General features: G+C 31.3%; 1 protein-coding gene across 2 annotated transcripts in view; it reads left to right on the top strand.

Annotated features, from left to right (window-relative positions):
• LOC118181592 (uncharacterized) overlaps positions 1 to 17295 on the top strand; it is a 124879-nt gene that overhangs the window by 42858 nt on the left and 64726 nt on the right. For both annotated transcript variants that reach the window (XM_085824825.1, XM_085824820.1), the window contains exon 2: positions 8644 to 8795. In XM_085824825.1, coding sequence (XP_085680951.1) covers positions 8644 to 8795 — 152 coding nt within the window. The remainder of the gene's footprint in view (positions 1 to 8643; positions 8796 to 17295) is intronic.

Here is a 17295-nt window from a genome sequence, read left to right as displayed (position 1 = left end):
TTACAGCCTTCAAAACAGAATAGTACCACAATAACTAATATATTATTAAAAAATTAAATGTAATTAAATTTAAGTTTTAGTAAAAAAAAGGTACAGAAATTTAAGTGAAGAAATTAAATTAAAAATTAAAAAAAAGAAAATCTGAAAGGTTTCAGATTATAAATTGCGTACAAAAAAGCGAGTATTTTTAACATTTTGGGTGTTACCTTTATTTATTAAATATCATACTCTTCGCACTTAATTCAAAAAATTCAGTTCAAGAGCAATATCGAAAAATAATTTTAAATTGAGCTTATCTTTAGAATTTCCGATACACAGCCTCACGCTCTGGAGATAAAATTTTTTTTTCTGTACAACCATAGCTCTCTTTGAAATCCTTGAGTTTGTTAATGAAAAATTCGTTAAAGTTTTACAAAATATGAAATCGATCATAAAAACAAATTCCAAATTTCAAATTTGGGCTTGTCCATATTCGCAGTAGGGTTACGTCATTCAAAATTCGATGGCTCTATGTACCATTGATTTATCATAATGCGAGAAATATACATACATTTAAGCAGATTTTTCGTTAATTAATTTCTTCAAATATAATGCCGGACTCTAACATTTGGTGGCAACAGTTTGAAAACTGCAGAAGGGGAATCATCATTTCTTCCTTCAGAGATTGCTAAGATATTTCGTTTCATTGCTGGGAAACTTAGATATTACTGCGTTATAATGAAATCTAGCGAGTTTTTTATGAAATTTTCTTCATTTACCTTCATTTCGTTCATATGAAGTTATCTCAGCATTTTATTTTAAGAACCGATTTTCTTAATTTTATTGGATCATGTAATCTTATGTTCTTTTATGGGTCTTAAAAATTCTAACATCCCCAAAATGTATCTTTTATAAGATTTAAAATTTTAAAAAGATATGAAAGAACAGATTTAACTTAATAACTTTTGCTCAAACCGTACCTTTTGAACAAAATAATGATAATAACTACAATAAAAACAATATAATTTTTTTAAACGGGTTTAGAGTTTTCTCTCAATTTCTTATGCAAAAATTTTTGTCCGTATACTTTCAGTTTGGTATAAGTCCAAGGATCTGGAATGGAGTTTTGACGTATGCCGAGGTGTCATTGTATTTGTCTTAACTGTAGAAAAGCTTCGCTGAATAAAATAAAAATCTAGGTCTAAAACAATGATGCTGAATAATTTCTAAATTTATCCCCCCCCCAAATGTATGATATAACATTATTTAGGTACAAAGTGCTATTAGTCTTGAAACACGATTTCACGTTTATCCGCTTTAAGTGTAAATTAAACTATAAGTTAGCTTAGTTTTACTTTTCATTCGGGTCTGTTGTCATTCGATAAAATGTAAGATATGTTTCTTTCAAGTTTAATCTGTCTGCTATTAATCAACAAACTAACCTGTTTGATAGCAGTCGGTACACTTCTTAAGATTATTATTTTTTTACTTTTTAATCTGGTTGATTTAAATAAAAGTGCATACAATTCAGAATATAGCTAACTAAAACATTAAATATTTTTATAGAATTACGTTATACACTTTTTTTCACTTTTCAGATATATGGAAGATATATGAAGTTCCCACGTTAGTCTAAATGTATATTTATCAAGTTTCCTATAAACGGAATTTGCTTTTTTTCCTCGAGATAAATTTATTAACCAATGACCTACAGTTTGAAGTTGTACAATGCATCAGCAATGTACGGTGGCGTAGTAATATCAGATACATTATTAAAATAAAATTAAAATGATGGATACTTTGACCGTTGGTCACAAGTGATCTATAGACTGATGTCACCATATTGGAGCTGGATCGTAAATTTAAAGATATTTTTAGAATAAAAGCAAACCGATTCTCTAATAGGGTTCATATTATATAGCGCTTTATATATATCTTTTATTAATTATAATAACACTTAAATGATCATAAAATTATCAGTTGGATATATTATAAACTAAATGTGTTTTAATTTATGTCAACGAAGTATAGTATGAAAAAAATTAGATATAAATTAGTAAAATGGACGTTCGATATTTTAAAGTCGTTCCGGTTTATTAAGCAATAGCATCTTGAATCAAATATAAGACAGACATGCCAAAGCAAAATTTAAAATGAGGAAAAGTGCAACTTCATTTTAGCGCTGTTTTTGAATAAATCTTTATTGATTCTGTGAGCGAACAGACATAGAGCCCTCTTCTTTAGAAGCAAAAATATGGTTTTGCTCCTGAAGGAATAGGGACTGTGCTTTGGCAACCCGGCAATATATACATCACTGATGGTTATCAGCGCGCAGGTCAGTGAGGAGTAATACCATTAATGGGCACTGGCAACGTTTTAGCTTTATAATAACTCACTTTCTTTTAATTTTAATAATCTATCTAAAGTTACTGCAAAGTTCTACAGTTGTGCCATTGCGGAATGCAAGTTATCATCAACTCATAAACCTTTGGTGACCTTACCTTTGAAATTCCCGATACCATTCTGTTTTAAGTTTGATTGATTTAATTCTAATAGTTGATTTATTTATTATTTATCCTAGTAGTATAAAGATATGTATGAAAAGAGAAAGCACCGACATAATGCGAAATTCCTCCAGTAAAAAAACGTTGTTATAAATGACATCAAGGTTAAATGTTTAAAACTTAGGAGGCAATGGCACGTGGTTGCGCTAAATTATGAAAAAAAACCACGTACAGCTTTACACATTCAGTGCTCTATCTAGGAAAATAATCGCTAGTGATTTGTAAGGTAAAAGTAACGAAACAAATCATGCGCTGAATTTAATTTCATGTGTTAATGCTCCTAATGCAGAGCCTGTTCTTGCTTCCGTCTTTATTTTAATTCTGCATATTTAATTGATTTACTTTTCCTAAAATGACATAGAGTCTTTTTACTTTCTTGTACGAAGTAAAAAGGAAGTATTGTAATCGCGAAATGTTTCAGGCATATTTCAACGAAAATATCCATTTTGACCGCTATCGAATGCAATTTAACGATGTTTTTGCGTGACGTCCGTACGTAAGGACAAGATAAAGGGCTCTTTCCCCCCAAAAATTGTAAAACTAATTTAAAATGAATTCTGAAGAGAATTTTTAGTGGCGTCTGTGCATACGTATGTATCTCGTATAACTCAAAAACGAGTAGCATCAGAACGTTGAAATTTTGTATATAGGACTGCTATAACATGTAGATGCGCACCTCGTATTTTGGTTGCAATCGGCCGCACCATACGTATATAAATATATTTATATAAAAATTGTAGAAAGCTCGCCTAAAAGTTACCAAGAGCTGCTGCTCCAAAAGGTTTAAGACGTTTTCAAAAATTAATACACATGAAAAGCAAATCATTAGACATGTAAAACATAAATACAATAAAATTAAAAAACAGAAAAAGTTAAAAAGTAAGCGGAAAATGGTAAATTAGCCCAATTCGACATCCAAACAGGCTTTTCAAGGGAAATTTCATTTATTTGAACGTCGAATCAAGCTAACCCCATTACGCGTTTCGCCGAAACAGACAATTGAAACTTTTTCGCTAAAAATTTTTTTTGACAAAGTGTCTTGGAAATTTTAATAGTCTCAATTCTCTGTTCCAATTTCCCGACGCGTCCGCTCAGAATGACACATTAAGGTGTTAAAATATGTTAATCAAAATCAAACTTTCTAAATCTAGTCTAAAACTAAAATCAAAACGAAATAAATAGCGATGAGCTATTAGTCCTAAAAATACAAATACATTCGGGCTGGGCCTGCAAGCTTAAAGATTAACAATTTTATTTTTAAAAAATAGATTTTATAAAACTGTAAGAAAACCTGTAGTTAATAATCAATATAAAATAAAAAATTGAGAAAAGAACAACTCACCGCTTTGTAACCCGGCTCAGTGATCTCAGTCTCTTTACTTGTATATGTTTGTAAATTGTACATTTTTTGCTTTAAAAATGATTGAATTATGTTGTTTTTTATCTTCCGGTTAAGGTTTTTATGCCTTTAGTAAATCTGTATGCAATATTTTTAGAACTATCAACAATTTTAAAGTTGTTTAAGTGCCCTTTTTTATGGCGGCCATTGTTTACATTTGAAACAGCAGACTAGTGGATTTGTTGCCAATCTAGAGAAACTTAGCTTCGCAACAACAAAGATGACGCCTTCATTTTTATTATGAATGCAATTTAACGATGTTTTTGCATGAAATGCAATTTAACGATGTTTTTGCGTGACATCTGTACGAAAGGACAGAATAAAAGACTCTTTTTCTCCAAGAAAATTAAAAAAACTACTTTAAAATGAATTCTGAAGAGAATTTTTCGTGGTGTCTGTACGTACGTGCGTACGTATGTATCTCGCATAACTCAAAAACGAGTAGCCTCAGAACGTTCAAATTTTGTATATAGGGCTGCTATAACATGTAGATGTGCACCTCGTATTTTGGTTGCAATCGGCCCCACCAAACGTATATAAATATATTTATATATATATATATATATCTACTCAGTTACCCGGCTCAGTGAGCTCAGTTTCTTTACTCTTATATGTTTGTAAATTATGCATTTTTTGCTTTAAAAATGATTGAATTATGCTGTTCTTATCTTCCGGTTAAGGTTTTTATGCCTTTAGTAAATCTGCAAGCAATATTTGTAGAATTATCAGCAATTCAAAAGCTGTTTAAGTGCGGTTAAGCCTAATTTTTGAATAACATGGCGGACATATTTATTTACATTTGAAACAGCAGAACAGTAGATTTGTTGCCAATCTAGAGAGACCAAGCTTCGCAACTACAAAGATAACGCCTTCATTTATTACTGCGAATTAAATCATGCTTAATCCTTTCTGGAATTTGTTCGAGGAAAATAAGTTTTTAAGATTTACTTCGTAATTTTTAATATATATATTTTGAGTTTTTATGTAGTAAAAACTCAAAAGAGGACTTGCCTTGTCGCGAAGTGAGATCCGAATTAATTGAATGAGAAATATTGAATCGTCTGTGAAAAACTGTTTCTTTTTGTTTTGTTTGCTTAATTTCTTTTATACATCGTTCTAGATATATTATAGTATTTGAATAGATCATGTGGTAACTATTTGATAATTCTTCAAATGATATAAATTTTGTGCATTCTGAGTTATAATATGAACGAAATATAACGCTGTTAAGTGAGCCTAGCGCCAGAGTGTCGCTATGGTAAAAAAATATAGTGAATTTTAATGAGTGCATTTATTCTATTGTGCTTTATTCGCTATCGACAAAGTAGATTTAATTCAATCCAGTAAGTTTAAAATGAAATGCAAGAAAAAATGCGTATAATTTAATATTCCGTACAAGGAAGTCATGTGGTGTACACATCAGATATTTTTTCTTTTAAATGAAGAAAGATGAGTGTTTTCTTCACCTCTTTTCTCTGGAACTTCACAGAATACTCTTTTATAACAGAATAATACGGATCTGAAATAGAACGCTGAATGAATTTAGAACAGAATATTAAGATTTATGGTTTTATAAATCTTCGAAATGTCCTATCACATTAAAATTCGGTAACAGCAAGAAGCAAATAGCTTTCATCAGAGAAATAAAATCTGCTCTTTTAATTTGTTTCGCCCATAGGTTTTTCTCCACTCTTCGGAAGTAAAACGCTCCTGTGAAATTTTCGTAAGCCGAAACTATGTAAAGCAGAGAGCAATTATCATTAATTTAAACAAGGAAAGTCTTTGAGCATTCCTCATTGCTGAAAAACAAATTCTATCTTCCCACTCCAAACATCTCTTAAGAACCTGGAATGGCAGTAAAAGAAATTATGATGGTATAAATAAATAGACAGCAGAAATAACATACATGCAATGTAACTGCATCTTCCTTGATTAGAATGAAAGTTATGTTCGAATAAGTAATAGTACCCATGACGATAAGTTGGTAATCAGTTCTGTAGTAGTTCTCCTACTACCGAAAGCGAATTGTATATAAGAGGCAGAACGAAGACTAAATGTTGTTTATCGTGATTTTACATTAATCCGGTTATAGTGTTTATAGCTTTTCTACTTGCCTCGGCCAGTGTAAAATGTTGAAGTTTGCTGTGCCTTAAAACTCATGGGGAAGAATCTAATACTGTGCTTGGATGCTAAAATACTTACATTTATTGTATATAGTTTTGCAAATCATCATTACTTCTTGTAAAATTAATGCAAACTCTTATGCTACGTCACAATTATGAATCTTTCACAGTCATTGCATAACTTAAACGCTGAAACATACTTCCTTTCTCTATTTTTCTTTATAGAAGCGGAAACCTTTCGGATTTCCTTTGCTAAAGGTAAAACGTGCTGGTTTTGCTTTTACAAATAAAATTTCACAGAGTGAACGTCCATAAAGTTGAGCGAAAGTGTTTTTCACGCGTTTGTCACCCAATTCTGTGGAGAAACGTATTACTGTCATCAGTGACAGGTGCTCTAAAACTGAAAGTACTGCTAAAAGAGGGCTCCATCAACATGGCATGAAACTGTCTGAGTCATAGGGAAAACAAATGAATATTATTAAACTGTCACTCCTTACAGTGACTCTTAATTTTTTTTCTTTTCCATGTACTCATTACTAGACTTGAGGAAGAGTAATTACCATTTTTCTTTTCAGTAACACTAAGATTTTATTTACACAGTACATTCGAAAATAGAATGTTAACTTAATTGGGATTAGAGACTTTTAGCGAAGTATTTCCAGAATTTTTAGATTATTACATTGCATTACGTTGCAATTTATATGTCATATACTCATCTTCACTCCACACAGTCTCAAGCATAGCTGTCTTTCAGCGTGTTGGCATAAGACAAAGTGAGAGACCTTTAGAATTAAATTTATTTTTTAAATTAATATTTACCAATGACAAACTGGGTAAAATATTTGAACACTTTCATTTCAGCTTCGATTTGAATGATAGATAAAGTATATGAAAAACGTATTGTTTCTAGAATCAAATTTCATGTTAATATAAACGAACGAGATTATAAATGATCGTAAATATGGATTTCTTACCGGATTAACCATTCTACACACACTTGTCAAGATGAAATAAGTAATTGATGAGAACAGAAAAGCTGGCATCCACCCAGCTATCTTAAGCCTAGATACTAAAAGTGCTTTTGATATGCTTTGTTACTAACCATGATAAAAGGGCTTAAAGAAACACACTGCTCCTTAAATTCATTTGAGGTTATTATGAACTATCTGGAAGACCGCGAATTATTTACCATTCACAATAAGGAAGTTGGACAATAAGCAATAATGGCGCGGTGTATCTAACGAAGTTCTGCAATAAATCTCCGCATTAAAATTTCTACATCTCTGGTTCAGCAGTATTTCTATCTAAATTAATATTCATTTTAGTTTAAAAAGGAATTTATTAGAGGTGCAAAACAAATTAATCTAAACTAGAATCTATTTAACATCTCATCCACAGCATTCAAACTGCATCAAACAAATCGAAAACAAGTTCCAAAGTTCAAACTATTTCCACTTAGCGCTTAATGAAAATGTGCTTCTACTGATTTTCGCGTTGCCATTTAGAGGCAGGGAAAAGTGTCTATTTAAATCGGGACAGGAATAATAAGGAAACAGATAAAAGGCTGCTCTGTACTAGTTCTGCATTATGGCATATCACGTTTAACAGTTTTGTTAGCTAAATGGTGAAATTATGTGACTGCGATAGCTTACGCGGATGGTACTATATTTATTGTTAAAGGTAACGCTAGAGAACAACTGGAAAATCATTGCAATATGATTATTAACTGATTCGATTCGCTCTATCCTAAATACAAATTAACAATCTCAGAAAATAAATATTCGGTTCTTATTATCAGTAGACCTGGTAAAAAATGACAAGTTTATTTTCAAATTCAATGGAAACTGAATTAAATGTGTTAAACAACTAAAAAATATTGGTTTAATATAGAATGGATAACGCATAAACAAAATTTCAAAAAAATGAGAATAAAAGTTATTACAGATCATATTAAAAGATTTCAGGGCATAAAATGGGGCTTGATTACATATATACTTCAACTGGTGTAGCTATTGTGCTTGTAGATTTTCTTCTATAGCGTATTCGAGCTCTGCATGAGACCATTCTGAAAACTATACTGCAACTCAAAGGCAAGTAAACTATGACGAAGAAGCATTTAACCCACGCTAATCACTCCCTGCACGATTTTCATGTCTCTTCCTTAAATAAAAAGATCCAATGACTCTACAATATTACATTTTTTAAAATTTTGTCTAAACTGTAATAAGTATTTTGGTACGTTATTTGTTACTCGTCTGAAGTTAAAAACTGAAATTTTTTTGGAATGGAATTTTTGTTTTATTCCACATCACGATTTAATTTGAAGAATGTGAAATTTCTAATAGTGTACTTCTCTTTCAAATTTTGATTTGAAGTTTTCATATTGTAAACTGATTTTTTTTAAGTGTGTTTAGAAGCAGTATTTTTGACATTTATCTTTCCTTTTTTTATGAGAACAAGCCAGATAAGGAACTGGTAGGAAAAAAAAAAAAAAAAAAAAAAAAAAAAAAAACAGTAGCCGAATATCTGGATAATCACTTTTCTGGTGCATACTAATCGCAAGTATTTCTTCTTGTAGGTGGCAGAAGACAGCATTGCAGAAAGAGCCGGCCTTAGGGAAGGGGACGAAGTGATTCAAGTGGGGAGAGTGAACGTCCAGGATATGACCCTTAGCCAAGCACATGAGACACTTGCTAGATGCGGCAATAAGATTGAGATGTTTGTCATAAGGTAAGTTTCTCACGAACATCTCTTAAAATATTTGAGTCACTTCAAGTGGAGATTTTACGTCTCATCATTTTTTTAATCTATTTCTGAGAAAGTTCTTTTAAAATTGATTAAAGTATATCTGGAAAGTGAATATCAAAACTATATAGTATTTTTTGGCAGGGAATTTTGAAAATCAATACATGCTTGCAGGGAAATGAAACCGAGGCTTCTAGTTTGTAATTTTTTTAAGTGTTCTCTTATTTAGTGAAACAGCCAGTACTAGACGGCCTTTATAGATATCAAGGAAAGCTATCGCCTTCAAATAAAAATAAAGAATTTGTTAAGCAACTAAATACTAAAAACTTTAAATTTTAATAATACCAGATGCATTGTATTTGAATTGAAATGTAATGTATATGGATTAGCCAATTACAACTAGAGAACAGCCTCCTGCTAGTGATAAGTACTTCAACCAACAATAATCAGTTTTCTCCTATTTAGCAACACAGAATTGTTTCAAATGGTATGGAAGTGCAGGTTGATTGATCTCATGACTTGCTTTTGAATCTGAGTTCGAATCCAGAGCAAAGAACGAATATTTATGATAATAGGGGTACAAGAGCTCTCACATTCTATCTGCCCGGAGGTTTTCATCACTAATTGTTTTGTACGACGACATTTTCACTTTGAGTTTTTTTTTTCTTCGTAATGTTTTCGTCGGCGATTTTTTCTCCTGTGATCCTCTTATTATATGTAAAAAATTTTTAGGGTTTTTTAACACATGCTACTGCTTGATGTTCGGAACTAATCATCACAGGGTTCCGATTTTTGAACCGTTCAGAAGAACAAGAAAATAGCTTTCAAAATGAAATTTGTATACGCTATTTACCAATGCTTGATTGTTTTATTTTAAAACTGTTCAAAGCTAATGAAAAAAAAAATTGCGGCTGTCAAGAATAATCGAGAAATTTCTACCGATAACAGATATTTACTATACTGATTAAAAATGGTTTTGTTTTCATAGGCAGTGAATTTCATTTTTGCGTTATTTTTTCCCTTTTTAATGAACAAAATGTTAGAAAATAAAATTGTAAAAAAATGCATCTTGAGCTGCTGGGTTTTCAGTTAAATTCACTAAACAGTAAAATAATATTTTTTAGTTACCGTAATGTTCTTTATTCCTATGACTGCGATAAAAAACTACGTGGAGCTTTTTTAAAAGCAAAGCATTAATGCACATAGTTTTAATAAGCAATAGAAATGCCAGCATACAAGGGACAAATATAAGAATGAATGAATTCAATTTACCTAACTTTTTGCCAAATTTGATTTAAAACGCATAATTTTTAACAGCCAGTCCAAGGATCATATTTTTAGTTACATTTGATCTAGAACAGTGGCCTCAAACCTAAATTACATTTGGGTCGAATGCACGATCTAAAGGAAGCTTTTAGGTCGAATTTCTTTTAACCAAAATGAGGAAATATTAACAAACATTTTCTAAAAAAAACTAAATTTTAAATTTATTTACATAATATTTATCAGACCATATATAACAGCAATAATACTAACACAAACAAAAGCACTTTATATTTATCTTCTGTATGAAATCTAAAGGTTGGTATCTGCAAGATATTTCTGACAGTTACACTTTGTCAAAGGTACTGCCAGTTAAATACATTTACCTCAAAGTATTCTAATCTGTTCAATAAACCATTAAATAATTACTTAAACTAAAAATAAACAAATTACGAATCTTTTAATTTGAGATAAAACTTGGGACAAAATATTTCTTTTATTTATTACACTTTTTTTTGAACTCATCAGGAAAAAATACATATATTTGTATGTAAATAATTATAAACTTTTTTATTTCGTACTACTATACACAGTTACGACACTGATTAGCATTTCGATTTTGAGAAAGTTTGCAAGGTTGGAGAAAAATTTCTAGAAACTATGACGAATTGTATATAATCGGCCAGTGTTATTCTTTTTTTTTTCCAGAGATTTCTTAATTTTCTGCTCCGGAGACAAACTTAAAAATATTACACACACACAAAAAAAAAAAAAAAAAAAAAAAGCTCAAACGGGCGTTTTTTTTAACGTTTTGTGTGTTATTTTTATTTATTAAATGTCATGTTCTTCGCACTTAAACCATAAAATTCAATTCAATAGCAATATCAAAAAATAATTTTAAAATGAGAATTTCTTCAGAAATTCCGATACACAGTCTAACGCTCTGGCGATACATATTCCAAATCTGGGCTTCCAGATGCCCATATTCGGTGGAGGATGATTATGTTATTCAAAATTTGATGGCCCTAGGTACCCTTGTTTTACCACAGTGCGAGAAACATACATACATTCATGCATATTCTTCATTATTTAATTTCTTTAAATATAATATAGGGCTCTAATAGTTGGTGGCAACAACTTGAAAAGTGAATCAACGCAAAATGTCAAAACAAAATTAATAGTCCTTCTGGGCAAATTGCCCTTTTGGACTAAAAAAAAAATCATATAAATGCACCCCCAAACAAAGTGATTATTCTCATTGCAAAAATTCTTAACTGAACGTGAGCTTTTGATAAGTGCAAAATAATAATAATAATAAACATATAGACCAATAAATAAATAAAAATCTGAAAGCTTTGTTATTTTATATTGCATTCTGTTGTATTTGAAGATTTGGTGTTCTTTGTAGTGATGCATGTAAAGCCAAGGTTCTCTGCTACAGAAGTATAAACTGCACCAAGTTGAAAAATTAAAAGTAAAATTTAATCAGTGCGTTGTATCCTTAAGATTTAACAACATAGGTGAACATACGTGTCAGAATTTGACACGTTAATGAACTTATACGATGGATAACGGACTAAATCTACTAGATTGGTACAATGTGATATGATCCTGCTTAACAGACCTTTTCATATAGGCAGGTATATGGCGATGTAGATAGATAATCTAGAATGTTTGAGTAGATTCTTGTTTCCATTGAACTGTTCATTATGAGGGCTCCTCGCATCACGTTTCTGCACCACTCTTGCAAAACGAAATTAATAGCCATTTTGGGCAAATTTACCCTTTTGGGCTAATAAATAAAATTTTATTTCATATTTTTAAATAAGATTTATATTACAGTGCGAATTAATTAGCTTCACTTGTAAATATCCTAAGCAGTTAGTCCCTTTTATGTTTCAGATAATGAATAATGCAAAACTGGAATTCAAATCGTTAAATTAATAACTCTCTCGTGAAATTCTTGTCAAAATAATGCTAATCATGTTACTGAAAATGAATTCTCAAGCCACGAAAAATTACTTCGAGATCTCCAGTCTGAGGTCACTGATCTAGAATATTATGAAAACTAAATATTTATTTTATTTTACTTTATTTTCCCTTCCCGTCATTTAAATAAAACTGCACTAAATGCAAAATAAAACGAAAAAACATTAGTACTACTAAAAGTAAAAAGGTAAAAAAAAAGAACGAACGGCAAAGGCCATTTAATAAAATGCATATATATATCTAAAAATGTCTTTTATTAGCAGTTGCTGTTAATATAATTCTTCTGCCCATAATAAGATATAATTCATTAGGAAATTTTAAATAAATATCTCATAGAGAGGTTTTATTAGCCAATATATATGAGAAATGATGCAACTTTCAGTTTTACAAAAGATAATGAATAAAGCTGAAAACGAAGCATAAAAAACACATCTAAGGCAGTATATGCCAAATTTCTTGGGATCTAAGAGATGCTAACTATACAAAAAATTGTAAATAACATGGTAACTTGACAAAACCCATGACAGAGCTATTTCAGATGTTTCCCGATTGCGTAGTTTCTGAGGGAAGAGACATTCTTTAATAAGATATCACGTAATTTTATTAACAGGGAAGAAAAAAGATTAAATTTATTTTACACAACCTCCTGAAGAAGGATGATGCATTTGACGTTGAATCAAACGTCGTTAGGAGTGACGACGCTGACGGAAACTCGACATTGATTTGGTGGAAAGTTTCCAGGATGAATACAGCCTCTGTGTCACAAACCGAGAAAGTTGTGCCAGCATTATTTTAATCTATACATGTGCGTAATGTTATCGGAAGAGAGGAAAGCTTCACTGTTTCTAGAATGCGACAGCTGCGAATAAGTGTCTCCACATTTATTCCGATCAAAGATGTTTTAACCGATACGCCATTTCGGAGGTATATTTTGAGATTCGATTTGGCAATAAACGTAAATAGACATTTTGAAGCTTGCATGCCCAACGCAAGGAAAAAAAAAACAAAGGGGGAGGGGAGGAACACGTAAATGAATGTATCAGTGTTTTGGAGATTCAAAAAATAAAACTTAAAATCCAACGATTTTAAGGTTGGCAGGAAATATGTGGCACTAGAAATATTTTTTGCTAATTAATATCACAAATACTCATAAAAACTATTTGGATATAATGTATTTAAAATTATACTAGCTACGTAGATTTTTTTAAATGTAAGGAAATTAAACAGAAGGGGATGATAGTAAAGACCACTGGTTGTCGGTGCGTACAGAGTTTTGGATCAGCCAGTCTTCGTCTTAAAGTTTGAATATCACTGGTTGAGAAATGTAGCCTTTACCCTTGTCTCAACATAGCGATAACATTATGGTGAAACACTGAGCTGGAATTCGTCTCTGGAGACTGGGACTCCATTGTAAATGCAATAGGTTGCGCTACTTTTAACTGTTCGCTCACTGCATAGTGAAGTGACCAGCCTCGGTGGGGTTTGGGTCCTTTAGCCGCCCGACTCACATATTCTTTTTGTCTATCTTACCGAGGTGGATTCCCATGGTGGTCAGAAAGACTTACTTTCTACCTCCATGTGGATTCCAAAGGGGTCACCAGTACCTACAAGTCGATTGTCGTCAGTGTGGGGTAGGGTATGAAATTAACATAGTCTATTAAAAGAAATTTAACGCAAAGAACGCTGGTCATCACCAAGGTCATTCGTCACCGGTATTATAGCTTTGCAATCAGTAGTACGAGTAGTGAAATGTCTGCTTCGGTGGTAACATTTGCCAGCTCGGCCTGACTGGTAAAAGATGGTAGTATACTGTGATATATAACAACCTAATATTTCAAAACCTTTGAAAATAACAATCTAAAAGTATTTCTAACGTTCATATCGATGTTTAAGGAATAATTTAAAATAGCGCTAGATTCTGTCATTGAAGGTAAAATTCTCAAGCGTTTTAATATTCTGTATTAATAAGAAACACATAAACAACCATGTTATTTTTATGAGGTTTTATTTATGTTTCTTTCTCTATTCTTTAGGATTGATCTTGAAATAAATTTTTGTCACACATCTAACAAATCAATGTTTTTGACATTTTGCCACTCATACGTATTTTCAATTACAATACACATAGTTTTGCTTTCAAATTCGATACAGTTTTTTATATTTATTGTGTAAGTGAATTTTATAGGTTTTTCAAACATATTTTGTTTCACGTCAAAATATTAACAGATCAGCTCAAAAACTTCGAATCATCAGATAGATTAGAAATTAATCTTCAAATCGATATTTGTTCGAATATTTTATCTTCATTTACCGAGTTTTGACGAATTTTCAAGAATCGCTCGATGGGCTGATAACAGTAGCAGATTTTAAAATCAAAACTGTGAAACAGAAATTTAAATGAATTGAATATAATCTAACATAATTGGATAGATGTTGGATATGTTTAGGCAGGTATTGAAAGAAAATGTAATCTCATATACTTTTTTACAGTACCGAAGAGAATTCTTCGGTCCTAATCAAGACCGTTTATCTTCGGTGACCTACACATATAGTGTTTCCATTGTGGGATGACGTAATATTTTATGCAGCTACAGCATTTGTCAGGATGCGTAAATAAAAAATGCCTGATAGTGTAACGAAACATAATGTAAGTTAATTCTTCAATAATGTAAGTCAATTCATTTAGGGAGTCCTCGTTAAGGACTTTTTAACATCTAAAGCCAGGACTGTAATTCTACAGCAACTGGTGCAATCTATTCCAGATCTGCCAAGGGGGCCTTAGATATATATCAAGTAAAATATGCGAAGAGGCAGGGCAATGAGTGAGTAAGACTCCAGCTTCTTTCTCTGGAGAACAGACTAGAAGGGCACGAATGGAGAAGTGTCTAAATTTAGCTCGGAACGAGCTGCCTGTATGATTCCTCAGCGCCAATTCTCGCTCATCGTTTGTTTATCTGGCCGTTGAATCACTCGTTCTACGGAAGGGTGTTGATGGATTGAAACTGAAAATTGAGAGAGAACAAACAAATAGACTGCAACATTATTTAAAATTGCGAACTGGAACAGCCGAACGCAAGAAATTGTCTCATGCTCTGTTGACGTGTCTGGCTGGAATGTAAAATGAAAGGTTATTTAGGGGTATTAAAGTGACAGAGTTTAGAATTCATTATCAGATGTACGACATTAGAAATTCTTTCATTAATTACAATAATGGCGCAGATATTCATAAAATGATCATTTACGCAATTGAACCCTATAAACCTGATTATATCCCTTAAATTACAACCTCTGAAAATGGCAACATTTCCGAAAGAATAACTACCAAACAATACAGCTTAAGGACAACTGCTTCCATGAAAACTACTCATTCGTGGATAGTATTTGAAATTAATTTAATTAGCTATATTATTAAAAACAAATGATTCAGTGATGGAATTGAAAACGTCATATTAATAATTAAAATAATGTTGTAAATTCTCTTAAACTATATAAGTGGAGATAAAGTAAAATAAAGATTATTTTAAAATAAGGTAGTTATTAGATTTAAAATATTAAAATTGTGTTTGTGGCTTTTAAACTGCTCAACATTTTAAGTAATATAGATACAATTTTGAATATAAATCAAAAAACGTGTTTGTTGGCATATCTATTTATAATTAACATTTTATACTAAAGAAATAAGGGCATTACTTAAAAAACTCGAGATCTTTTTTTGTAAATATAATACTGCATTTTTTACCACATGGTAGTTTTTAAATTCGTATAATGCGTTTTAAATTTTGAGTTTTGTTTTGCTTTGAAAAGTATTTTATTGAAACACGTTTTCGTGAAAATGCTTTAAAGTAACTATATTAGCAGCTTTTCTAATAGATGTGCTTGTTAGTTGCAAATTAAAAATAAATTTATAAATATCTACTTGCATTTGTTTTCTTGAATGCGACAAACAAACAAACAAGCAAACAGCAAGATGATAACAGAAGATCAAGAAAAATTATTAAAGAATTCAAGAAGAAGCTATTTAGATGCAAAATATTTTCACAAATTTACATACAGTATTTCTTCTGAAGTTCAGAAAATGCCTGAAGACTTTTGCGACACCGTTATCTCTCTAAAAAGAAGGTAATAAATTTTACGTTCAGAATTTACCTTTGGAAAAAGTCTTAGTATATATGGAAGGTTTTGGGTAAATTTATGCATATCGAAAAAAACTATGTTTCATAGTTTTAGTTTCACGGATTTAAAATTGTTGACATTATTTTCAGAGACTGAGTGTACCCAGTCACTACGTGGAATAGTGCAAATCAATGTAAGAGCATTTCTGGCAAGAATATGGAAAGCATTAACATGTATACACATTGGATTTTAATTCTAGTAGTTTTGGTCTATATGCAGTAATGTTAGACAATAAGAGTATTGGATTAAGCTGACTCGGAAAATTTCTTTGCTTTTGAACTCACTAAACACTAGTATAGTAAGAAATAAACTAAAACTAAGATTAACTAAAGAGATAGCCGAAGCTATCAAGATTCTAATCGAGTTGGCTCCTTAACTCTATTTGACTACGAAGCTTATCAAGGGCCTGAGTACGACCGAGCGTAATAACAGCTTAGAGAGAGAGTAACCAAAAGGCAGACGCGCGCAAATCAGAAACTCTGATTCTCTCTAACTCAGCAAGTAGAACTTCGCGGTTTAAATACCGCTCTTCCTCATTAAGTATTCAGAGTGATTCCAAAACTACGTTCTGGCCGGAAGTAGTAAGTTGAAGTTAAGAATTTGACAGGAAAGGAACTTTAACTTAAAATTTAACTGTTAATAAAATTTAAATAATCCTTAGATGCTTTACAAAATATGAAATAGATAATAATACAAATTCCAAATTTGGGCTTCCAGATGCCCATATTCGGGTGCAGACCTACGTTAGTCAAAATTTGATGGATCTAGGTATGACATTACAAGAAACATACATACATTTACGCAGCTTCTTTATTATTTAATTCCTTTAAATCTAATACATGGCTCTAATATTCGGTGACAACAATTTTCAAAGTGATTCGTTGTGTATAGTGAATCAACGCAAAACGCCAAAACGAAATTCATAGCCCTTCTGGGATAACGTTCTTTGGGCTAATAAATAAAATAATATAAATGAGTTAAAAAAATATGTGTATTTTAAAAAAGAATAAACGTAAAAGAGAAATAGTTTAAAAAGAATTGTTTTTGCGTACAAACTCTA

This window comes from Stegodyphus dumicola, chromosome 1 (genome assembly GCF_044657685.1).
Source record: "Stegodyphus dumicola isolate Sdum_Otavi_A_Nest chromosome 1, ASM4465768v1".
Classification (NCBI taxonomy): Eukaryota; Metazoa; Arthropoda; class Arachnida; order Araneae; family Eresidae; genus Stegodyphus; species Stegodyphus dumicola.
This window is presented reverse-complemented; position numbering and strand designations above follow the sequence as displayed.